At 49.1% G+C, this 23,449-nt stretch overlaps 1 protein-coding gene across 14 annotated transcripts in view; it reads right to left on the bottom strand.

Annotated features, from left to right (window-relative positions):
* Window positions 1-23,449, bottom strand: part of SRRM1 (serine and arginine repetitive matrix 1) — a 935,651-nt gene that overhangs the window by 489,389 nt on the left and 422,813 nt on the right. For 12 of the 14 annotated variants that reach the window (XR_011279577.1, XM_069622717.1, XM_069622715.1 and 9 more), the window contains exon 9: window positions 9,717-9,991. Coding sequence is in view for 13 of the 14 variants with exons in the window: in XM_069622717.1 (XP_069478818.1) it covers window positions 9,717-9,991 (275 nt within the window). In the remaining variant the exon portion in view is untranslated. The remainder of the gene's footprint in view (window positions 1-9,716; window positions 9,992-23,449) is intronic. The other 2 variants (XM_069622711.1, XM_069622719.1) reach the window with 1 other exon arrangement.

The following is a 23,449-nucleotide window of genomic DNA, read 5'->3' as shown; positions in this document are numbered from 1 at the left end:
ATGTATAACATTGTGGTGATTTTGTCCATGAAGATCCTCACCACCTTTCCCTTTAGTGACAGAAGGAATTACTTGAGGGCCCAGAAACCTGCCCGTAACTCCAGGATGTTGATATGGATATCATTCTTTGGTAGCCAAAGGCCTCTGGCAAACGTCCGGTGTGGGCTCCCCAGCCTTCCGGAGAAGTGTCTATCGTGACCGTTTCCTGGAACGGAGGGTTCTGAAATCACGTGCCCCAGGCGATGTTGGAGCAGATGCCCCACCACCTTATCGCCCAACGGAACTCGTCCAGAGTGATCTTGTCTGCCAAGTTTTCCGGACACCTGTACCCACCGAGCGACCAGGAACTCCTGAAGAGGTTGCACCTGTAACCTGCAGAGCCAGATAAGGTAGATGCAGGACAACATCATGCAGAGCAACGACTTGATGGTCCGCACCATGGCCATCTTAATTGACAACAGTCGTTGCACCTTCGCCTGAATGACCGCTACCCTCTCCTCGAGGGTGATGCTATGCAGGACACTGTATTGGTCTGGCCCCCAGGAACAGTGCTTTCTGTGATGTCAAGCAGGACTCTGCATAATTGATAGAGAATCCCAGATCCGTCAGCAGCTTGACAGCCGCCTCCGTGTGTCTGATGTCTAATTCTTGCGAGCGGGCCCGAAGAGCCAGTCGAGGTACGAGTATACGTGAATCCCTTGTAGACAGATGGTACACCACCGGTACTAGGCACTTGGTGAACACACTGGGGGTCGACTTCAAGACGAAGGGTAGGGTTTTGAACTGGTAGTGCTGATCCTACACTACGAAGCGTAGAAACTTGCAGTGTTTCCTGTGAAAGATGAGTCTTGTGCAGTTCTCACCAGTTGGACTGCACCAATTCTTACCCAAAACCCTTTTCCAGTTGGCCAAGCACATGCTGCAACCAGACCGTCCTGAAATTCTGAGACTTGAGGTACTTGTTCAAACGTTGCAGGTCTAGAATGGGCCTCCAACTCCCCAGTCTTCTTTCTTACTAAGAAGGATCTCAGATAGTCTCCGGAACACCGGAGTCGTTGGGGAACCAGCTCTATCGCCCCTTTGCGCAGCATGGCTCGTACCTCCTCCAAGAGCTGAGGAATGTGCTACTCCTGACGGGCCACTGGAGGCATCAGCAGACACCTTTGTGGAATTTCCAGGATATGTCCTTGGGCAAGAGCATCCAGCACCCATCTGTCTGTGGCAATATTTTCCCACTCGCTGATGAACCTTAGCAGCCGGTATCCCACCGGGGTGCACAGGTGGGGCCCCGTGCAGGCACCCTGCCCTTTTGCCAACGCTGTCCTTCTCCACAATAGGCTTGGGAGCGGCCTCTGTGGGCTTCCTGGGTCGTACATCTGGAGGGCTGACGGTACGAGGAAGAGAAACCTTTCGAAGGCCTGCCCGACTTTCCTCTGAAGGAGCGAAAGGAACAGCAGTGCTGTTGGAGGGGGCCCAGGGCCATGTGTCCGTATCTGCCTTGATGGCCTGTAGGGACTAGTCTACGACCTTCACGAAAAGGTTCTGTCGAAAGGCATGTCCAGCACCTTTGTTTGGACCACCTGGCGGAAATTCGTGGCATTCCAACAGCCATGGCGACCGATGCGTTGGCGCCTTGATGGTGGACGCTGCAGTGTAGATCACTTTCGACATGGCATCCATCTTCTTACCCTCGCTGTCTGGAGGGACTGAAGACAAGGACTGGTTAGATAAGACTCCTTTCAGACGTCGAAACCAGTTCAGTGATGGATCCAACCTCAAGTACTTGAGTGCAGAATCCAGTACCCAATACTTCTCCAGACTATTCCGCTTGGCTGGAACCGTGCAACTGTTCAAGAGGACCAGGCCCTCCTCCCAAACGTCGTTCAGGAGGGCTACCACCATGAAACAGGTCAGAGGCTTCGACAATCATGGAATCGAACAACCCCACCTCGTCTGGTGGGGAAACCCGAGACTGCTGAGATCCGCTGGCCGCTCCAACGGTAGTCATCCGTATCCTTCCCCGTACCAGTGTCTGGGCTTGAGGGGTTAGGGGGACCCGACACGGATATGGAGGTTGACATGGAGGCGTTGGATGGTGCTGCCTCTTAATCTGCGGTTGGTCAGGGGCCTGAGGAACTGTTGGGACAGGCCCTTGCGGCATCCTCTTCTGGATCTCAGACACCAGTGTGTGGAGGGTGGACAGGATGTCCAGGGATACCTCCCTCGGATGAGCTGGAGTATATCGGAACACTAGGCCCGTGCTATCATCCTCCACATATTTGAGGACCATGTTTAAGGACTTCAGGTCCTCAGCCGTGGATGAAACTTCCATGGCCTGCGACATGGCCTCGGGCTGGTCCGGGGCCTCCTTACACCCCTACCCCTTTTTCCATCCTTAAGGGTCGGAGGCAGGCTCCTCTCTGGCGTTCCAGCAGACTTTGCCACAGTCAATGCAGCGCTTTCCCACCTCAGAGACAGGGAAACCTTCTGCGATGTGGGAGTTACCATTACAGGGTCAGCCCCTTGAGCCTTTGCGAGAGCCGCCGCCACTAGCTCCATCGTCTATGAAGACTTCTCCTGAGCCAATTGGGATTTCTTGGCCAGTTCAGCAGTCAGCTCCACCGTCCCTGGCTTCTTGGGCTTCTCCCGCAGCTTGGCCGATTTCCTTTTCAAGGAGCTCCATCGCTGGCTTGCGATGGAGGCGGATGATGTCGTCGATAGCGCCTGGTCCATCATGGGACACGCTTGAGCGGCCACCCCGATGGAACTGGACTTGCGGTGCTTGGCCTCATCTCAAGCCACCACGGATGAAGCGCTCTCAAAGGACTTAAAAGCCCACTCCTCGAACCGGCCAATCCTGGGTGAGGTATGACCCCTGCTCGGGGCACAGAGCAGAGGCCTTGGCGTTCACCCACGCCGGCAGTCTACTTTGCCTATCCTTCGTAGTCTTCTTGGAGTAGCCGAGGCAGATCTTGCACTCTCCTTCTCTGTGGTCCAGATGAAAATAGAGGCATTTCAGGTGCTTGTCCTCCACAAACACATTCCGTAGCCTGCACTGGATGCAAGTCTTGAAGAGGGATCTTCCTTCCTTCTCCATCATGGTCAGAGGGCGCAAAGTAGGCCTGATGGCCTTCTGGAAACTGGAGAAACTTTGACCAGCTTCGCCCTTGAGGGCGCTGAAATTCTTTGACAACGGAACCCTGCTGTCGACAGATGGAGAGAAGAGCGAACAGGCTCTCTCCTAACAAAAATACAGCCTTTTTACGAGAAAACAAAACGTAGAAGTAGCTTGCAGGGCAAGCTCGAGGACTCCCAACACTGAAGCGTGCAGGAAAAATCTAAGGATAGCTGCCAGAGGAGGGGCTTAGGGAGAGGATTGTCATTGAATGGGGGCAGTATGACCCAGAGGACAGCGAATGGTTTAGAGGAGAAGAACAAGTTACTTACCAACTAAAGTTCTTTCGACTGGATGTTTCTCCCACATATTCCTCATCTTGTGCTATTCGTTATCGCCAGCTTCGCAAACAAAAATTTCAGCAGAGGGTGCTGTGCTCCAGGTCGTAGTGTCGACTGTGCCTCGACAGGCTCCGTTCCGCGTCGCCATCGCTCTTGGTATAAATAGCTCGCTGCAGCACCCGTTGGCTTCAGTTCTGTTTTTTCGAGGAAATACTCGTGGAACACCCAGGCGTGTCCTGTGACTGATAGGCCCATCGTGAGAGGAAAATGTAAGAAAACAAACTGTACTGCAGGGTAGACTGGGAGGGTCGGTGAGGAATAAGTGGGAGGAACATCCAGTCGAAAGAACGTTACAGTAAGTAACTTGTTCTTCGAATGGATTGTGTCCTCCCACGTATTCCTCATCTTGTGATAGACTCCCATAGCAGTGATCAATTTGGAGGTGGGAGTGCTAGTTATTGTACCGCCCTGGCAAATAAACCATCATTGGAGGAGGCATCTAAGCAGTAATGCTTGATGATGGTATGCATTGATGCCCATGTTGCAGCCGAGCAAATGTCTTTTGCAGGGACTCCCCTCTTCAAAGCCGCAGAAGTAGCCATTCCCCTAGTGGAATGAGCCCGTAGCCCATCCGGTGAGTCTTTTCCTGCTAATCTGTAGCATTCCAATATAGCCAGAATGATCCAGCGAGATATAGTTTGGTCACTGCTAACCCCAATTTACGACCTATATAACCCACAAAGAGTTGGTCATCTTGACGTAATTTTGACATTCTTGAAATGTAAAAACTGAGGGCTCTTTTGGCGTCCAGTCTATGCAATCTCTCCTCTTCTTTACCCAAATTAGGAGGAGGATAGAATGTGGGTAAAATAATCTTTTTGTGATAAATGGAAATCAGAAACTACTTTCGGTAGGAAAGATGGTTTAACCTTAAGAACGACGTTGTCCTTGTAAAAGATGGTATATGGAGGTTTACACGAGAGAGCCTGTAGTTCACTAACCCTGCGGGTTGATGTTAATGGCACAAGAAGGACAGTTTTTAGTGTTAGAAGCCTCAATGGACAGAAATGGAGAGGCTCAAATGGTATACTAGTTAGAAATGTAAGAACTAAGTTTAAATCCCAAATTGGTACATGAAACGGTACTGGTGCATATACATTGGTAAGTCCTTTCAGGAACTGAATGATTAATGGAATTTTAAAGTAAGCAACCTCTTCCGAGGAGAGCTTGAAAATGGACAGCACAGCAAGATATCCTTTCATTGTTCCGATCTGGAGCCCCAGATTGGCTAGATGCAATAGGAAAGGAAGCACCATTGGAGTGCCACATTGAAAAAGGGTCCCCATCCTTATCTTTGCACCAGTTACTGAACTTGTTCCAATGACATTGGTACAAATATTTCCTTGCTGGGCTTCTGGCCAAAAGTAAAATCTCCATACGTCATCCGGAAGATCCCAATCCTTGCATCTCAACCTCTCAGAAACCATGCGTGAAGGTCGAGTGTCTTGACCTCTGGATGGAGAACCTGACCTACCTCTTGTGAGAGAAGATCCTCTTTGCGGAAGGCGTATTGGAGGGCAGATGGACAAGTCCAGAAGGTCCGGGTACCACGTCCTCCTGGCCTAATCCGGGGCAATTAGGATCATGGTTTTCCTGAACTTTCTCAACCTCCTGATTACTTGAGGAATCACGGGGACTGGAGGAAACGCGTACAGTAGAGGGAAATCCCAGTCCACCACGAACGCGTCTCCTAGAGCTCCTCTCGGGGGAAATTCCCTTGAACAATACTGTTCGCACTTCCGGTTCACCTCAGTAGCGAACAGATCCACTTGAGGGGTTCCCCAAAAAGGGTGAAGATCTCCAGAAGGACTTCCTGAGCTAACTCCCAGTCGTGGCAGACTGCTCTGCCTGCTCAGAGCGTCTGCCGCCGTGTTTTGCTCTCCAGCTAGGTGAACTGCCGATAGAGAGATTCCTTCCCGTATTGCCCAGAACCAGAGCTCCATTGCTTCTCTGCACAGTGGTAGTGATCCTACGCCTCCTCTTTTGTTGAGGTAGTACATGGCCACGGTTGTCCGTCATTATCAGGACATTCTCTCCTTGTACAGAGAGCAGGAAGGCCTTCAGCGCTAGTCTGATTGCCCTCAGCTCCAACAGGTTGATGTGTAGTTTGGACTCTGATGGAGACCCACGACCGCTGATTGTCAGACCGTTGGTATGAGCTCCCCACCCCGTGAGTGAGGCGTCCGTTAGTATTGTTATCTCCGGCCATGGTTGACAAAAAGATTCCCCTTTGAGGATGTTGTCGCTGCAAGCCCACCATAGTAGATCCTGAGCAACTGCGCTCGGGACTTGCAGAAGATCCAACATACTCCCCGAGAACTGGGACCACTGAGTCCTGAGGGCCCATTGAAGGGATATTCTCAATCTGGCACCAGAAAAATGCAGGATGCCATGAGGCAGAGCAAACTCAGAAAATACTCTCTCGGGAGGCGAGGCTTTGCCCGAGGAAGTGTCCAAGACTGCTCCGATAAACTGGAGTTTTTGGGATGGTATCATGTGGGACTTCTTGAAATTGAGGGAGAAGCCCAGATTGTGAAGTAACAGGTGATCGACAGATGTTCTTGAGCTTGTTCAGGAGAACTTGCTCTGATCAACCAGTCGTCCAGGTAGGGGTAGAGGTGAATCCACCCCCTCTCCTGAGACTCGCTGCCACTACCGCCATCAGCTTGGTGAAAACCCTCAGGGCGGAGGTCAGCCCGAATGGCAAAACTCGAAACTGATAGTGAGAACCGCCAACTGCAAACCTCAGGTAATATCTGTGCTTGGGATGGATTGGCACATGAAAATAAGCATCCTGAAGGTCCAATGATACCAACCAGTCTTGGAGTTGGAGAGCCTGAAGGATCTGAGAAAGGGTTACCATCTTGAACTTGTCCTTCCTGAGGAACTTGTTCAAGTTTCTTAAGTCCAAGATGGGTCTCAATTCTCCGTCCTTCTTTGGAATGAGAAAATAAGGGGAGCACCAACCCTTGTTCCTCTCCGCCACAGGTACATGTTCTATTGCACCTTTCTCTAGCAGGGTGCAAATTTCGTGCAAAAGGAGCGGGTCTGAAATTTTGGTCGAGATGGGTCCCGGTGGATGATCGTGAGGCCTTTTTAGGAAGGGAAAGCAGTAACCTTGAGCTACTGTTTCCAGTGCCCAAGCATCTGAAGTAATGCCCCGCCATCCTTTCAGATGCTGAGAGATTCTGCCTCCCACTGGTGTTTTGTATGATAAGGCCTCAGAGATTTGGAGGCGGCTGCAGGAGCGGCTGAGGATAAAGATGCTTTTCCTGAAGATAGCTTTGTAGTCTTTCCTTGTCCACTACGAGTGACATTTCTCTTGACCCTTTGAAAAGCCTGTCCTCTTCCTCTACCAAAAGAAGAGTAGTACCGACAAGGACGACCCCCTCCAGGAAGATGAGCCCGAATAGGGTTTCCGAGGTTGTTGCATGCAGGCACTAAGGGATTTAGCTGCCGCTTTTGAGGTCTGTCGTTTTTCTAGGCTCTCCTCAGCCTTACTACCAAACAGCCTCGAGCCATCAAAAGACATGAGAAGCCTGGCCTGCACATCTGGTGCAAAACCAGACTTTCTCAACCACGCAAATCTGCATAGCACTGTGCTGGATGCCATGGATCTGCTAACACTTTCACAGTATCCAATCCAGACTGGAGACATTCCCCCATTGCCTCCTTCTTGTCTTTGACAACATTCAGGAAGCCTTCCCTTTCCTACCGTCCGGAATACATTCAGCCATCGCCGAAATGCAGGGTATGTGTGAACCTGGCCAGGGTACAGGTGACATTGGTTAACTTTAAGGCCATACTACCCGAAGAAAAAACCTTACGGGCCCAAGCGTCAACCTTCTTATCCTCCCTATCCAACCACATGGATATGGTTGCATATGCAGTTTGTTTCGAAGTAGTTGCAGCCTGAATAACCAGACTTTGAGTGGGATGTCTATTCAGATACTCGGGATCAGAAGTAGAAGTTCTATACTACTTCGGAAAATTGCTGTTTACTGCAGCAATGTTGTCAGGGGTTTCCCAGTTCTTTTCCACTGTTCTCCGAAGTGCCCTATGGAAGGGGAGTACTGGATTTTTCTCGGCGCCCCAAACTATTATGTCCGTCATATCATCCTGTTCAAAAGTGGGTGAGGCTCTACCCCAACCCATATATTCTACCACTCTATTCATCAAACTCCTGTACCCTGAATCTGCATGTTCTGCAGGGTCAGGTCTAGCAAACTCCAATTCAGGTGATGTGTCAATGCCACTAGCAGAATCTCGCACGGGTCTGTCATCTTAGATTCAGGGTCTACAAGTTCCTCTGGAACCTGTTTAGTGCCAGATTGCACTCCAAAAGGAGAGATTTCCTCATCCTCCGAGCCAATTTCTTTAAAAATTGAAGAGAGACTTAGAAAAGTCTGATTTTGGTAAGGGCGTAAATCTCTCTTCCTCCTGATTTTTCATCGATAACATGGAGGGTTTCTTCGAAGGTGTCGAAGGAATCTTCAACGAACCCGATGAAGCCTTCGACAAAGGCGTTGAAGACATTTTAGGCTTCGATGTCGAAGCTGTCAGCACCGATGGCGTCGACGAAGTTGCGGATGTTTGACAACTTCTGCTTTTTATGAGGTGTCGGTGAAGCACTCGACTCTAGAGGATTCCTCGACGATTTGTCGACTCGAGTTTTACGAGTTTCACCCATACTACTGGGTCTTACCGCAGTAGTTCGACTTCCCTGTGTCGTCCAATGGAGCGACCAGGGTCTGGCTCTTTTGGGATTTCTTTGAGGGGGTCGAGGCCGCATTCTCAAAGACATCCATCATTTTTCTTCTAAAATCCTCCCATTTTCTTGGGGAGTCCGATTTTGTAGGACATCGAACCAATTCAATCGATGTATCAGATGAAGGAGATCTAGGTCTCCTTTTAGCTTTTTTAGAAGATGACGAAGATCTCCTCGATCTACTACGAGATAAGTATCTCTTTGAATGTTTCTTGTGATGTTCCAATGCTTTTGAATCGGACAATTTTTTATGTCTTTTCGACGAGGCCTTTGACGCCTCCCACCACACCGCTAGTTTACATTTCCTCTGATGGAGGGCCTGCTCCGTCATCGACTGACAAGAGCCACAGTCGCCGGTTTGATGTTCTGAGCCCAGGCACCAAAAACAGATGCAGTGAGGATTGGTGATCGACATCTTCGAACCGCAGTTGATACACTTCTTAAACCCAGTCTTGGGTTTAAAAAGCAGTAGATATTTTCTGACAGAAAACCTCGAAGCGCGCCGTTCACGAGAGCAAAGCAATCGGAAAAACGGAACTGAAGAAAACTGGCGCAACTCAAGCTATCCAGCAGTCACGTCGACACAGAATGGAGCCCGTCGAGGGACAATCGACGCCACGACCTCGAGCACAGTGCCCTCGCGACTTTTTTCCCCAAAGCAGCAAAGCTGGCGATAAGGATTATCACAATATGAGGAATACGTGGGAGGACACAATCCATTCAAAATACAGTTTGCAAGGGAAAGTGAAATTGTTTTTCTTTTTACTGAGGATTCTCAGCCCGACAGAGAATATTCATGCGCATATGAATCTATGCCAGACCCCATGCTGGAGAAAGTTAATAAACTAGATATGAAAAAGCAAAGTGTTAAGGGCCTCTCAACTGAGGTCATTCAAGGATTTTTGTCATATGTGAAGTTCTAGATCGAAAAAAAAAAAAAAAAGATAAACAATACCATTTTCTTAAGAATAATTGGGGCCTTTTTCAGTCAAAGTTTCAGAATCCAGCTCTGGAGATTCTTACATACTGTCTATTATCTACCTTGTGAACAAGTCACTCGAGGGCTAATTGGCAGCCAATTCTATCCTATGTTTTCCAATCATCCCTTGCACATTTCCTATTGCCAGATACCAATACCATACCAATAATTGAAATATAATCTATAAAGAACCCATGGGCCAATTAGAGTGGGTTCTGTAACTTTTTCAAATGTTATTGTGCATTTATTTGATCAAATCTATGAATCACATCCATTGTAAACTGAGAACGGCTGAGAGCTCATTTAATTAACGACAATCCTCTCACTTAATCGACAAATTTCAATTTGGTGTGAATGACTGAGGGCATGCCACAATAAGAAAAAAATAAATATAAGGCACTTCTAAACATTGATAATTGTTAAGAAATGAATTGTGATTTTTTTAAATTTTACCTGCAAATCTACCTGGAGATAAAGAGCCACGACCTTTCCTTTGGCGGCTGGACTGCTGAGGCGAGGGAGATCTACGTACTTTCGGAGGTGGACTTGGTGGTGGAGATGGCCTGTGTCGTCTTCTGGAAGGGCTGCCAGAAGGAGACCAGCGGGGTTTTCGAGGAGGACTGGACGATATTCGCTTGGGAGGTTTCTTTGGTGGAGGTGGAGTCTTCGAACGTGAGGAAGATGAAGAAGAGCTGCTACCAGAGGGGGAAGCTGAAGAATGGTGTCTTCTGCAAAATAAGTATTTAAAGTTAGATGGACTGTCAGGTAGGAATTGGTGCAGTCACACTGTGTGAGACTACACAACACTTATCTGCTTGTAATTAGATAAATAACCTTTTGGTATAGTCTGTACTACACAAGTTGGTAGTGTGACTGAGCAGCCAGGCCTCTCTCAAGAGGGGTAAAATGTGAGTTGTAAAGCTGTACAATAGAAATTCGTAAATTCAAGTAGCCAAGTAACACTTGCACTCAAGGTTTCATAGTTATTTGTTTCTTTAACGTCAGTTTTAAATAAGCATTCTTTAAAAAAGGCTATTTGTTGTAACAATTCAAATACACTTTAAACCTACCTTTCAGATAAAACAGAGGGGGGGGTCTGGGAAACTCTCTACCAGCACGAACACAGTCCATTGACTTGTTCTTGGGTGGATGGCCACTGGGAGAATGGAGAGGAGAGGAATGGAGAGGCACAGCTTCACCTCACTGATGAGGCCCAACAAGGCTGAAACACGTGTATGGGGTTGCTGTTGGCACTCTTGTTCAGAGAGGAATTGCCATAGCGTTTCAGTGCTGGACTGCCCATGTGGGTGGGACAAAGACTAATATTCAAATGGATATTTCCCCATCTGTGAAAGGTACAGTGAGCAAAAAGCGTGTGCTGCAAACTCATCTCAGAATAGGTTATCATGACATGTTCTTTCTGGAGAGGAGCGCCTGCTACCTTTTTTTGACTGCATTTCAGATAAAGACAGTGGATAATCTTTGGATATGCTTCATACACTACTCCTACACCCGGAGGTGACTTCAATCACAAGGATAGTATTTGCATTTATATCACACTAATATACTTTTGTAGACTAAGTTGCAGAACGGAAAGGGGAGTAAAAAGGTTAGAACAATTTCTCAGCAATTGTGAGGCCAGCTGAATCCTCTAAAGTCTAGATAAGCCTTTCCCATCAGTACCAGTATAAAACAAGCTACCACCAATGAGGGACAAATATGATCAAAGTCAATGGATTTCGAAGAGTTTTAGGGAGCCAGGACAGCCAAAGTCATTTGGACACAGTCTACAGATCTGATGCACTTCTTCTACAAAATGCTTGCTCTTAGGCAAAGTTTGTGTGCAGTACCCTTTGGGACCACTACACACAACTAGGATTACTCGCGACTTGAAACAATTGTGTATAGGCCCGTTATGAATGCCATATATTATACAGGAAAGCAAAACCAACCTTTGGTACAAGTCTGCACTACACAGTTTTGTGGTAGCGCTGCTGAGCAGCCAGGCTCATCTCAAGAGGGAATGTGAGCTGTAAGGATGTTACACAGAGGTCTATAATTACAAGTATTCAAATAGACTCTTCTACTCAAGGTTTCTTGGTAAAACACTTATTAATTTATTAGTCAGTTATAAAACATTCACTAGAAGGAGGCAATCTATATCACACAAAAATAAACTTCAGTACTGTACTTCATAATATAAGGTTCTGAGGCCTTTAAACTACTTTGAAGGAGGAGCAAAATGGCATTCAGAGCATTTGAAGCAGGAGCAAAAAGGCATTGGTTAATAAAACAAATATTAGAGTTACTCTTAAACAGTGCAAATAGTTTGAGTTTCCCAGAGGAGTTGATTCAATGCAATAAGTTAGGCCAAAGTCAATGGGCTAAAGTCTTGTATAGGATAAAGCAGTTCTGGAAGTTAAACGGAAAAGTCTTTGCCAAAGTTCTCAGAAGTAGTTCGTAAAAGAAAATCATATGTTGGGTCACAAGTGAATAGGCCAGTAAGTTGGCAAAGTTTCAAGCACTTTCGCAGTGAGAGGTAAACTCTCTCGGTCTGGTTTTCACAGTACCTTACAATGAACAAAAAGATGCAGCTGAAGAAGTCAGTTCCTGGCAGTTACTGCAGATCTCGCAGTTCCTGAGCCTCAGTCGTGGGGACAAGAGGGAGGACGTCAGGGGACTCCTGCTGCACTGCACGGGGACTGGTCAAAAAGCTAGCAAAGGCAAATCTTCAATTCCGGTAGCTGTAGTCCAGCACACAAACTGGTGTCCTTCTCCCTTGCTATTTGGTTTCCTGCAGCACTTGGAGGAAAATAAAAACAGCTCCGAGAATGAAACCCAGGTGGCTTACGAGTTGAGTGGTCCCACCAACTCAAAAGGGAGGAGTCGTCCTTGAAGGGCTTCTCTGTCGAGATGAACTTGGTGATTCAGACCTGCAGCAGGGCTTCACCAGGCAAACCAACGGTCCAGGAGTTGCAGCAGCCGTCCTCTTCCAGCTCGTCTTTAGTTCTTTCGTTCCAGTGGTCAACTCTCTCTCCCAAGCCAAGAGACTCGCCTTTTAAACAGTTATCTCCCATTCATTCCAGCCTAGCTGCCACTCACCCAGCAGGGTGGGTGTACTTGCCGGACAGTAAGCCAGCCAATCACGCCAGAGTGCATTTGGGTCTCCTAGGAGACTAAGCACATGGATCTTTGGGCACCTCCCTCACTTCCTGCCCACCCCAAGACACTCGGGCGCCAGAGGCGGTCTTCAGTCCTGAAGCCTGCTAAAGGCGTAGGAACAAAGGGACCAAACCTGGTTTGGCACGCAGAGACAAACTCTAGAAGGACCTTTCCAAAAAGAAGACCGGGACCCGTTCAAACAAAGGAGGCTCAGACGTCATCTTGAAAGACATGTCTCCCACGATTTAACGCTATCCATGTTCGCGGTCGGGAAAAATCATGGTAGTTCGTTGTAAAACCATTGCCACAAGCCATTTCGAGAGAAAATGGTAGCATTTGACTACTATATGAGTTTCTAGACATAGGGGATACTAAGTTACCCGTCCAGCACTCTTTTGTAAGATAGGGTGTGCTGGGTCTAGGATTTTGAAAAGACTAGTAAAGTCAATTTATTTAAACCTTGGGACATCCTAAAAGGCTTCCCTGTGTCACTGAAATGAAGGCGCTTTGTGACAAATGAAAAAGATGTTGCCTATGGAGTTGTCCAAAACTCCACAATCAAAGAACACAAGAGTAAAAAACACATCAAAATACGAGAGTGTGGGAAAAGGCTAAAAACTCTCTCCAGGTAAAAAAAAAAAATGAAGTCCTCAAAATCCAGCAATGCTGCTGGGGGTCTCTACGGTGAAGGGAATTAGTACATTAATGAGAATTCTTCCTAACACTTGCACAAAGTTAGAGTTCAGATAAATAACTTGTAGGGTCGCAAGCTGTTTAAATTGTGAGAAGGCAGTTGAAATCAACTGGAAAAAGGTAGCCAATGCAATTCTCCAGTGAGAAAAGCGTGGCTAAAGGCAAAAATGTAAGTACCCCAAGCCTAAACAGTACCTCTAGTTAGAAAAAGTTGTCCAGCTGGATTCCGTATTGCTACAGCGGTGCAGACCCTGGTTCTCGAGCCTCAGTCGTGGTGACAAGAGGGAGTACGTCTGGAGGGCTCCTGCGGAAGTACTCAGGAGGTCGTCGGCAGCTACAGTCTCTTTTCGGTTCAGCGGCATTTCACGGTTTCAGCGCTTAGCCAACAGGACGAATGCGGATCACAGACACCGGTTGGCCTTCCTCCACTCCCTCGGTCCTGCACTCTGGTGAGGGGACTCTGGATCTGGAGATCCTGCTTCTGGATGGTGCATAGGAGGCTCTTGGAGCTTCTAGCTGGATTTGTTCTGCGGCAGACGTTGCACTCGACTACTAACACTCGACCCCTGGCATTGGGCTCCCGCAACAATGGAGAAGCAAAGCAAGTCAGGGATGGCGGCCAGGGGAGTTTGTTTCAGGCTTAGTTGATCCCACTAACCCAAGGGGAGAAGACTTTCCATCCGGCGCGTTGTCAAGGTGACAAAGGAGGTTAGCACAGCAGCAGGGCTTCACCGGGCAATTGGAAGATCCAGGTTGTTGTTCACGGTTTCTTCGTCGGGCGTTTTTCTCAATGGTTGACTGCCTCTTGTCCCAAAACCCTCGCCTTTTAAGCAGGTTTCTCCCATTCATGCACAGCCTAGGCTGTCAATCACAGCAGGGTGCCTGTCGTGAAGGACAGCCAGCCAATCAGTACTAGTTGCATTCAGGCATATAGGAAGGAAGTTTTAGGGTGGATCCATGCAATAGACTGCATTAGTAGAACACTCTCCTCATTTTTAGTCCTGTACAGTATTGAACCAGAAGACGAGAACTCTTATACATTACTCTCCCACATGCCCCGAAATCTACTGTTGGCGGCTAGAGTTTGCCTAACAATCAAGTGGAAATCAAACGTCACCGCCGCCTTACAAGAATCCCGTTGTTAGGCAAGATTGTATGCAATACCCTGTGGGTGCACTACAACAACCCTGACCTCCTGGCAATAGGAACACAACCTTTGGTATAAGCGTGTACTACACACGTCAGTAGCGTGTTGAGCATCAGGCTTATCTCAAGAGGGGTCAATGTGAGCTGTAGGGGAGTTGCACAGAGGTTCACAGTGACAAGTCTCCAAGCAAATATCCAAGCAAACACTTACTCACAGGGTTTCTTGATGAACAATTGTTAATTTATTCACCAGTCAGTTAATGTAAGCCTTCTTCAAAAGGGAGCACTGTAAAACACCACACAAATATTAGACTGCACAGTACCTTTGTATTGAAGAAAAATGCAGCAGATGGCTTCTATTCCTGTGCAGCTCTGCAGATCCTGGTGTTCCTGGGCATCAGTCGTGGGACAAGAGGGAGGACTTCTGGGGACTGCTGCACTGCAATGGGACGGTTACCGACCACAACCGGCAATCTTCAAACAAGTGGCATTTCGGTGTTTCAGCTCCAAGCGCCTACTGCAAATAGCAACACCGCGGTTTCTGGCTGTCGAGGTGGACTTTCCTTGCATCTGGGGTCCAGCACTCTGTTGAGGTGGCTCAGGCTCGGTCAGTCCCGCTTTCTGGGAGTCCGGAGGATCTTCCTGGAGCTCTTGGCCAGCTTAAAAGCAACGCACACAATCTGGTGTAACTCTCGCTGGCATTTCGGTTTCCAGAAGCAACTCTGAGGAAATTCAACCAGCTCCGAGAGGATGTCCAGGTGGATAACTGGAGTATATTGATCCCACCAACCCAAAGGGGAGAAGTCGTCCTTGCCGGGGCTTCTCTGTCGATACAAACTTAGTGTTTCAGCACAGCAGCAGGGCTTCACCGGGCAAATCAATGGTCCAGGAGTTGCGGTAGGCGTCCTCTTCAAGTTATTCTTTGGTTCCTTTGTCCAGTGGTCAACTCTGCCTTCCAAGCCAAAAGCCTCGCCTTTTATTCAGGGTTCTGCCATTCATTCCAGCCTAGCTGTCATTCACCCAGCAGGGTGGCTATCCTTGCTGGACAGTCAGCTGGCCAATCGCAGAGTGCATTTGGGTCTCCTACGAGACTAAGCACAGGGAGTTTCGGCCACCTCCCTCACTTCCTGCCCCCAGCAGACACCCTAGACCCAGAGGCGGGCTTCAATCGTGAATCCCGACAAAGGCAAAGCAAACAAAAGGACCAAAGCTGGTTTGGGGTACAAAGTAAATCTCAGGAAGGGCATTTCCACAAAGAAATGGCGAAAAAAAGACCGGGCCATTTTGACAAAATGGCACCCATGGGTGCTTAACTGCAGCTGCGAACGCACCTCACTGTAAATGCAGACCACAGTAGTAAAAAGTAAACCAGTGCCACCAGCCATTCAGTGAGGAAAGGGTAACATAAAAATTGTTACATGAGATGCTAGACAAAGGGGATACTAAGTAACTCCTCCAGCATCCTAATGTAAGTGTGTGCAGGGTCTAGAAAGTTACAAATTTAAGTAAGGAACAAGTTAACTGTAAACTGTTCACCAGCACGGGTCTGGCATGGATTCACATGCTCATGAATATTCCCAGTCATCAGGCTGGGAATATTCTGTAAAGAAAAAAAATCAGTTTGTGTTTCACTTCTGAACTGTCTTTATCCTAACAACCAATCACTGGTCTCTGGGTCATACTGCCCCCAGTCAATGACGGCCCTCTACCCAAGCCCTTCCTCTGGCAGCCATCTTCAGATTTGGTAGCACGTAAAGTGGCAGTAGGACCAAGAGAAGAGCCGCAGAGGGGTAGGCGGGAGGGTTTGCATGTGAATCCATGCTGGACAACAGTTACAGGTAAGTAACTTGTTCCTTCTCCAGCATGGGGTCTGGCATGGATTCACATGCTCATGAATAAAGAATCCATAGCAGTACACATGCACAACCACAGGAGGTGGCAAGGCTCAACATCAAGTATCTCTTAACTCCTCACCAGGCTCACCTTCAAGCGTACAGGTTGCACCGCACTGCTCGGCCGGCTCTGGACTCCTCCTTGGAATCCCAGTCGACGCAGTAGAATCTCGTGAAGTTGTGCGTCAACCTCCACATAACAGCCCTACAGATGTCCAGCAGGGGCACACCAGACAGGAACACCATAGTTGCAACAATCGCTCTGGTCGAGTGGGCTCTTGGGGTGTCAGGCAACGGTTTGCCAACCAGTGCCAATGGCTGATGCAGCCGGAGAGCCACCTGGAAATGGAAGCCTTGGAGAGGGCCTTCTAATAGTTCAGAGGGCCAAAGTTCACGAAAAGTTGCGACGTCATACAGAAACACCTTGTGCAGTCCACATAGAACTTCAGCGCTCTAGCCACATCCAGCGAGTGCAAAGTCCGCTCAACCGGTGACGAAGGCATCAGGAAGAATAGAGATAACACCAAAAGGCTCTTTAGATGACAGTCCGACAGCACCTTGGGCACAAAGAAAGGGTGCATCCGTTGCACCACCCTGGTCTTGTGGAATGTCAAATAAGGTGGTTTACAAGAGGGCCTGGATCTCTCCTACTCGTCGTGCGGAGGTGATGGCCACCAGAAAAGCTATTTTCCACGACAAAAATGTCAGCGGCGCCCAATACATAGGCTCGAACGGAGGACCCATGAGCCTAGTCAGCACCACATTGAGCTTCCACGCAGGGGCTGGAGCCTTCACCGGCGGGAACGAGCGAAATAGTCCTTTAACAAACTCCTTGACCTATCGATGCAACCATAAGGATGATCGTCCAGGAGATCTGGTGTAGCGGGAGATGGCGAAAGAGAATGCGTGCCCCCTCCCCCCCCCCCCCCCCCCAGACCGGCATGCTCCCTGGCTGGGGTAACCTGCTGGCGAACCTCCGGCACTTGGTGTTCGTCGCTGTCGCAAACAGATCGATCTGGGGATTGCCCCATCTGCAGAACAGGTGATCCAGTAGGTCCTGCCGAAGTTCCCCACTCGTGGCACGAGCGCAGCTCCCTGCTGAGAGAATCAGCGACTGTGTTCTTTTCCCGTGCCAGAGAAAAAGGGATGATGAGGAACATTCCCTGGGCTACGGCCCAGTGCCAAAAGGTCATGTGCCTCCTTGGAGAGCGCTGGGAATCTGGTTCCCCTCTGCTTCCGGATCGTGGTGGTGTTGTCCGTGAAGACCCATACCACATTGCCCTTGAGGGCCCAAAACACTGCCCGTAGCTCCAACACGTTGAGGTGCAACGTCTTCTCCTACGGTAGCCACAGGCCTCTTGCATGAAGACTTCCGGTGTGTGCTCCCCATCCTTCCAGGGAGACGTCTGTTGTGACCGTCGTCTGATTAAGTGGGGTCTGGAAATCCACACCTGCTGACAAATGTGAGTGCACTCCCCACCACTGTATCGCTTGACGGAAACTCGTCTAGTGTGATCCTTTCCTCAAAGCTTCCCGATACTTGTATCCAACGGGCGTCGAAATCCTGCAACGGACGCATCCGTAGCCTGCACAGCCGAATGAGGTATATGCATGACGACATCATGCCGAGTAGGGACTTGATGGACCTTACCCATGCGACATTCAGGGCAAACAACCGACGCACCTTGACCAAGACGGCCGCTATCCTCTCCGACAGAAGCCAGGCACGACACTGTTGAGTCAGGATCCCAGAAACCGCGTGTCATGCGATGGAATCAAGCAGGACTTTGCATAGTTCACCAAGAAACCCAGACATGTCAGGAGTTGGACAGTCTTCACTGCGTGTTCGACGGCGATGTCCTTTGAGCTTGCCTGGATGAGCCAGTCGTCCAGGTAAGGGTAAACATGGATCCCTCGTAGGCGCAGCTGCGCCGCCACCGGTGCCAGGCACTTGAACACTCTTGGTGCCGACTTTAGTCCAAAGGGAAGGGCCTTGAACTGAGTGTGTTCCTTGAACCACGAAACACAGATACTTGCAGTGGGCCCTTGTGTATGGGAATGTGAAAATAGGTATCTTCCATGTCCAGCGACGACAAAAAATCCCCTTCTTCCAACTGTCCTAGCACATGCTGAAGAATCACGATCCGAAACTTTTGAGACTTGATGTACTTGTTCAGGCGGCAGAGGTCCAGGATGGGCCTCCAACCGCCAATCTTTTTGGACAACGAAATAAGAGTACACTCCGGAGCCCCAGAGCCTCTTTGGGACAAGCTCTATCGCACTCTTCTTAGCATGGCCCGCACCTCCAGCAGCAACTGAGGGATGTGATTTTCCTAACGGGCCAACTGTGGTATAGGGGGACACTTCTGTTGGAACTCTAGGGTGTGTCCATCGGGAAGTGTGTCCAGCACCCAACGGTCGGTGGAGATGGTCTTCCACATGCTGACGAAGTTCGCAAGCCGGCATCCCACTGGGGTGCACGGGTGGGGGCCCGACTCCACGGCCGGTTCAGTTCCGTTTGGATGTCCAAGCACCACCTTGGGGGGCCTTGGCGACGATGGCGGCCACCTCCACACTTGGCACGGCCCATGTAGGTCTCCTGGGTCAACGAGCAGGTGGTGTTAGGCAGAGTTTGTATGCAGTACCCTCTGGGACCACTACACACACACCAATGACTACAGGTGTAATCAAAACCAGCCTTTAGTATAAGTCTGAACCACACAGTTTTTGGTAGGGAGCTGAGCAGCCAGGCTTATCTCAAGAGGGAATGTGAGCTTGTAAGGATGTTACACAAAGATGTACAATGCAAAGTATTCAGATAGACCTTTAGACCCAAGATTTCTTTGTAAAACACTTCTTAATTGATTACAATCATTTATAAAGCATTCACTAAACGAGACAATATATATCACATACAAGTTATACTACAATACTGAATACTAAGCAGTTGAGCGCCCTTGAAGTAGGAGCCAAATTCCATTCAGTAGGAGCAAAAAGGCATACGTTAATAAAAACGAATATTTCAGTAACTTTTAAAACAGTGCAAATAGTTCGAGTTCACCTAAGGAGTTGATTTAATGCAATAGGTAGGCAAAACTCAATGGATTAGTGTCTTCTATAAGTAAAAACGGTTCTGGTATTTACAACGGAAAAGTCTTTGCCACAGTTCTTAGAAGTAGTTCATGGAAGAAAGGTTTGTTTGTCGGGTCACAAGCTGACGAGGACTGCAAGTAGCCAAAGTTCCACAAACTTTCGCAGTGAGTTAAGTTCACTAGGTCTGGCTTTCACAGTACCTTATTTTGAAGAAAAAGATGCAGCGGAAGACTTCTGTTCCTGGCAGTTCCGCAGATCTCGCTGTTCCTGTGCCTCAGTCGTGGGGACAAGAGGGAGGACGCTGGGGGACTCCTGTACTGCACAGAGACTGGTCGCAAAGCAGGCAAATTGGCAAATCTTCGATTCCGGTTGCTGTTCTTCAAGCACACAAGCTGGTGTCCTTCCCCCATGGTTGATCCTAACCAGCTCCGAGAATGATATCCAGGTGGCTTACGAGTGCATTGGTCCCACCAACTTAAAGGAAGAAGTCATCCGTGAAGGGGCTTCTCTGTGGAGGTGAACTTGGCGATTCAGACTTGCAGCAGGGATCCACCGGGCGAAACAACGGTCCAGTAGTTGCAGCAGCCGTCCTCTTCCCGCTCGTTCCAGTTGTCAACTCTGCCTTTCAGTCCAAGAGACTCACCTTTTAAACAGTTTTCTCCCATTCATTCCAGCCTAGCTGCCACTCACCCAGCAGTGTGGCTATCCTTGCCGGACAGTCAGCCATCCAATCACGCCAGAGTGCATTTGGGTCTTCTAGGAGACTAAGCACAGGGTGTTTCGGTGACCTCCCTCACTTCCTGCCTACCTTAGACACTTGGGCGCCAGAGGCGGTAGTCAGTCCTGAAGCCCACCAAAGGCATAGAAACAAAAAGGGAACAAACCTGGTTTGGCACGCAGAGATATACTCTTAGAAGGACCTTTCCAAAAATAAAAATGGCAAAAAAAGAAGACCGGGACCTGTTTAAACAAAGGTGGCTTAGGCACCATCTTGAAAAACCTGGCTCCCGTGATTTTTAGCTACCGGTGCTCGCGGTCGGGAAAAATCATGGTAGTTCATTGTAAAACCACTGCCACCAGCCATTTCGATAGGAAAGGGTAACATTTGTTTGCTACACGAGTTCCTAAGCCCTCCAGCACTCTATTGTAAAATAGTGTGTGCTGGATCTAGGAATTTAAAAAGGACTAGTAAATTTAACCTTACATTTTCTGGGAAACAGTTTATCCCAGAGAAGGTATTTAAACCTTGTTACAGCCGAAAAAGCTTCTCTGTCACTGCACTGAGGGTGCTGTGTAACACATGAAGAGGATGCCTATGGAGTTGTCTTAAAACTCCATAACCAAAAGAAATAAACAGAAAAACAAACAATTAAAATGTTCAAAGCCCCAAGGTTTAGCAAAAGAGCTGGGGGTCTCCAAGGTAGAGCGGAATTCGCACTTTGAGAATTCTCCCTAGCAGGAAGGTTGACGGTAAAATGAAGCACCTCTGCCGAATCCTTTAGAAGAACCTCGTTGTTGCTGTAGCATGCCCAAAGCACAAGCCGTCTCAGTGGCCGCCTTGATGGCCTGAAGGGACTCGTCCACAGTCATGCCAAACTAATTGTCCTCGTTGAAGGGCATGTCCAACACCCTCGACTGAACATCCTGGTGGAAATCGGTGGCCCTGAGCCAGCCCCGCTGACAAAGGCAAACGTTGTTGCCCATTTGGTGGAATCCCGTGTCAGCAATGTCCGTGGCCACTGTAATGGCGTGGTCCGAAGCCACCTCGCCTTCCTGTAGGATTTCCAAAGCCTCCGCCCTGTTGTCGCAGGGAAGGAAGTCAATGTGATAACTCTTCGCCCCATGGCATCCAACTTGTTCCCCTCACTGTCCTGGGGGGGGTGGGGGAGGAAGCCGACGAGGAGGAGCCCGAAGACGACTTCTTGGCAGCCGCAGACACCACCGGGTCTGGCGACGGCTGGGGCCGTAAGCATTTGGGCGCAGTGTCCGGCACGCAGTATTTCTTTTCATAAACGGTCCCTCTTCGCCGGAACCAATGAAGGGTTCTTCATGAGGGACAAAACCCTTGTCCCAAATGTCATCCAACAACGGAATCGACAGCAGTCTTGCTTTTCGCCTCCCGGCGCTGGTATATTAAAACCTTTCTTCTCCTCCGGGACGAGCTGGAATAGTTCCGTGGACCTAGAGATCATTGCGTGGAACGAGCCAATCTCATCGGACGGTGAAGATCTGGCAGGTGGCGATGGGAGATACCCCAACTCGCAGTCGTCTGGGGGGTGGTGGGGGGGGAGCGAAGGGTGGAACCGAGGAGGGGGGGGGGGGTGCAGTCTCCACCGCTTGGATGGTGGTTCCTCCGATGGTGCTGGCGCTGCATGTGGGGTCACCGGAGTAAGAGGCATCCTTGTCTGGATCTCCGAGCACAGGGTATGCAGAGCTGTAAGAATGTCCCAGATAGCCCCAGGTGGTGGAGGTGGGGCGACAGAGACAAGGGTGTTTGGTGGCTTAGGTTGCTCCTCCACATAGTCACCACCCTGCTGTTCGTCGGTCTCCATCGGCGTACCCTTGGTCGTCCACTCTCGATGCATCTTCCCTCCGGGAAAATCAGGAGGTTGGAGAGCTCCTCTTCTGCGGAGATGTCCGTGCCCCCCCCCCCCTTTTCTGCAAACAAGGGAGACAGTTTTGGGGAAATGATGGGCATCACCTTCTCCAGCACCTTTTCAATGGGCTGGAAAGATGATTCCCTCCTGGCAGCCAGGGATACTCACCTTTGGGGCCGTGACCTCTGGATCCACCACTGCAGCCTTCGCAAGGGATACCGCCACCACTTCGATGGACGTTTAGGCCTTCGGCTGATGCACCTGGGCCTTTACGGTCTTGGCCGTGGCCTTAACCTTAGGGGGAGGGTAGGCACCCAGCTCCCCCTTGGCGTTTTCTGCAGGGCCAGTCTGTCTTATCCAAGAGCTTGCCCAGATGGTCCGAATTCCTCTTTGAAGATCCTGAGCATTGGCTCTTGGTCGAAGGCGCTGGAGACTCTGTACTCGCCCTGGCCGCCGAGAAGCCAGACCCAGCGGCGCTCACAGAGGCAGTGGACTTGCGGTGCTTAGCCTTATGTTGGGCCCCCGTGGAAGGGGAGACCTTAAAGGTCTTAGAAGACCGCTCACCTTTCTTCTTCTGGGCAGGGGAGGCATGCTGCCAGAACTCACCCAGAGCAGGGTGTTCAGCAAAGTTTGAATGCAGTACCCTCTGGGAACACTACAAACAACTATGACTACAGGTATAGGCAACCCAACCTTTGGTATAAGCTTGTACTACACAGTTTTGGTAGCTTGTTGAGCAGCCAGGCTCATCTCAAGAGGGGAAATGTGAGATGTAGTGGAGTTAAAGATTCATAGTTACAGGTATTCAAATAAACTGAACCAATCAATGTTTACAAAAAGAAAACATCACATTAGGTTTGAAGGTTATGTCCATTAATTTATCAGTCAGTTATAAAGCCTTCTACAGAAGGGAGCAATAGAATAGTAACACAAATATGACAATGCATTACTTACCGTAAAAGCATTTCTGATGGTTGTATCTGCTTAGATTCACATGCTGTGCATAGGTCCGACATCCAGTGGTCACTGCAGAGTATTGCATTTTGTTTTTCGTAGTCGAAAAGGGGACGTCGACAAGGCGTGTCTGAAACACTATCCCTATAGTGACGTGCGTTGTACCCACAATCCCTCACGCGTCGAGGTCCGTCTGTTTGTGTTTTTCTGCCCTGAGGGAGCCTTCTAGACGTGAGTGAGTACAGAAAAGAGATATAAAAGAAGTCTATGTTCCTTCCATCCGAGCGGGGAGGAAGGGTGGGCGCATGTGAATCTAAGCAGATACAACCATCAGAAATGCTTTTACGGTAAGTAATGCATTGTCTTCTGATGTTTGTTAATCTGCTTAGAATCACATGCTGTGCATAGACTAGCGATCAGTACCCGGAGTTGGCGGTGGGTTATGAGAAGGAACAGTAGAGAAAAGATGTCTTAATACTGCCTGTCCCACCTGGGAGTCAGATCTAGAGTGTGCATCTAGACAGTACAGAACTCCAGGTAGCCGCTTTGCAGATGGACTCAAGGGGAACATTTGCAATGAATGCTATGGACGCCCCCGTGCCTCGAGTAGAGTGTGCTCTTGGCTTAAAGGGCAGTTCTCTCTTAGCAA

The sequence above is a fragment of the Ambystoma mexicanum genome, chromosome 11 (assembly GCF_040938575.1).
Source record: "Ambystoma mexicanum isolate Mex_15411 chromosome 11, UKY_AmexF1_1, whole genome shotgun sequence".
Taxonomy (NCBI): domain Eukaryota; kingdom Metazoa; phylum Chordata; class Amphibia; order Caudata; family Ambystomatidae; genus Ambystoma; species Ambystoma mexicanum.
This window is presented reverse-complemented; position numbering and strand designations above follow the sequence as displayed.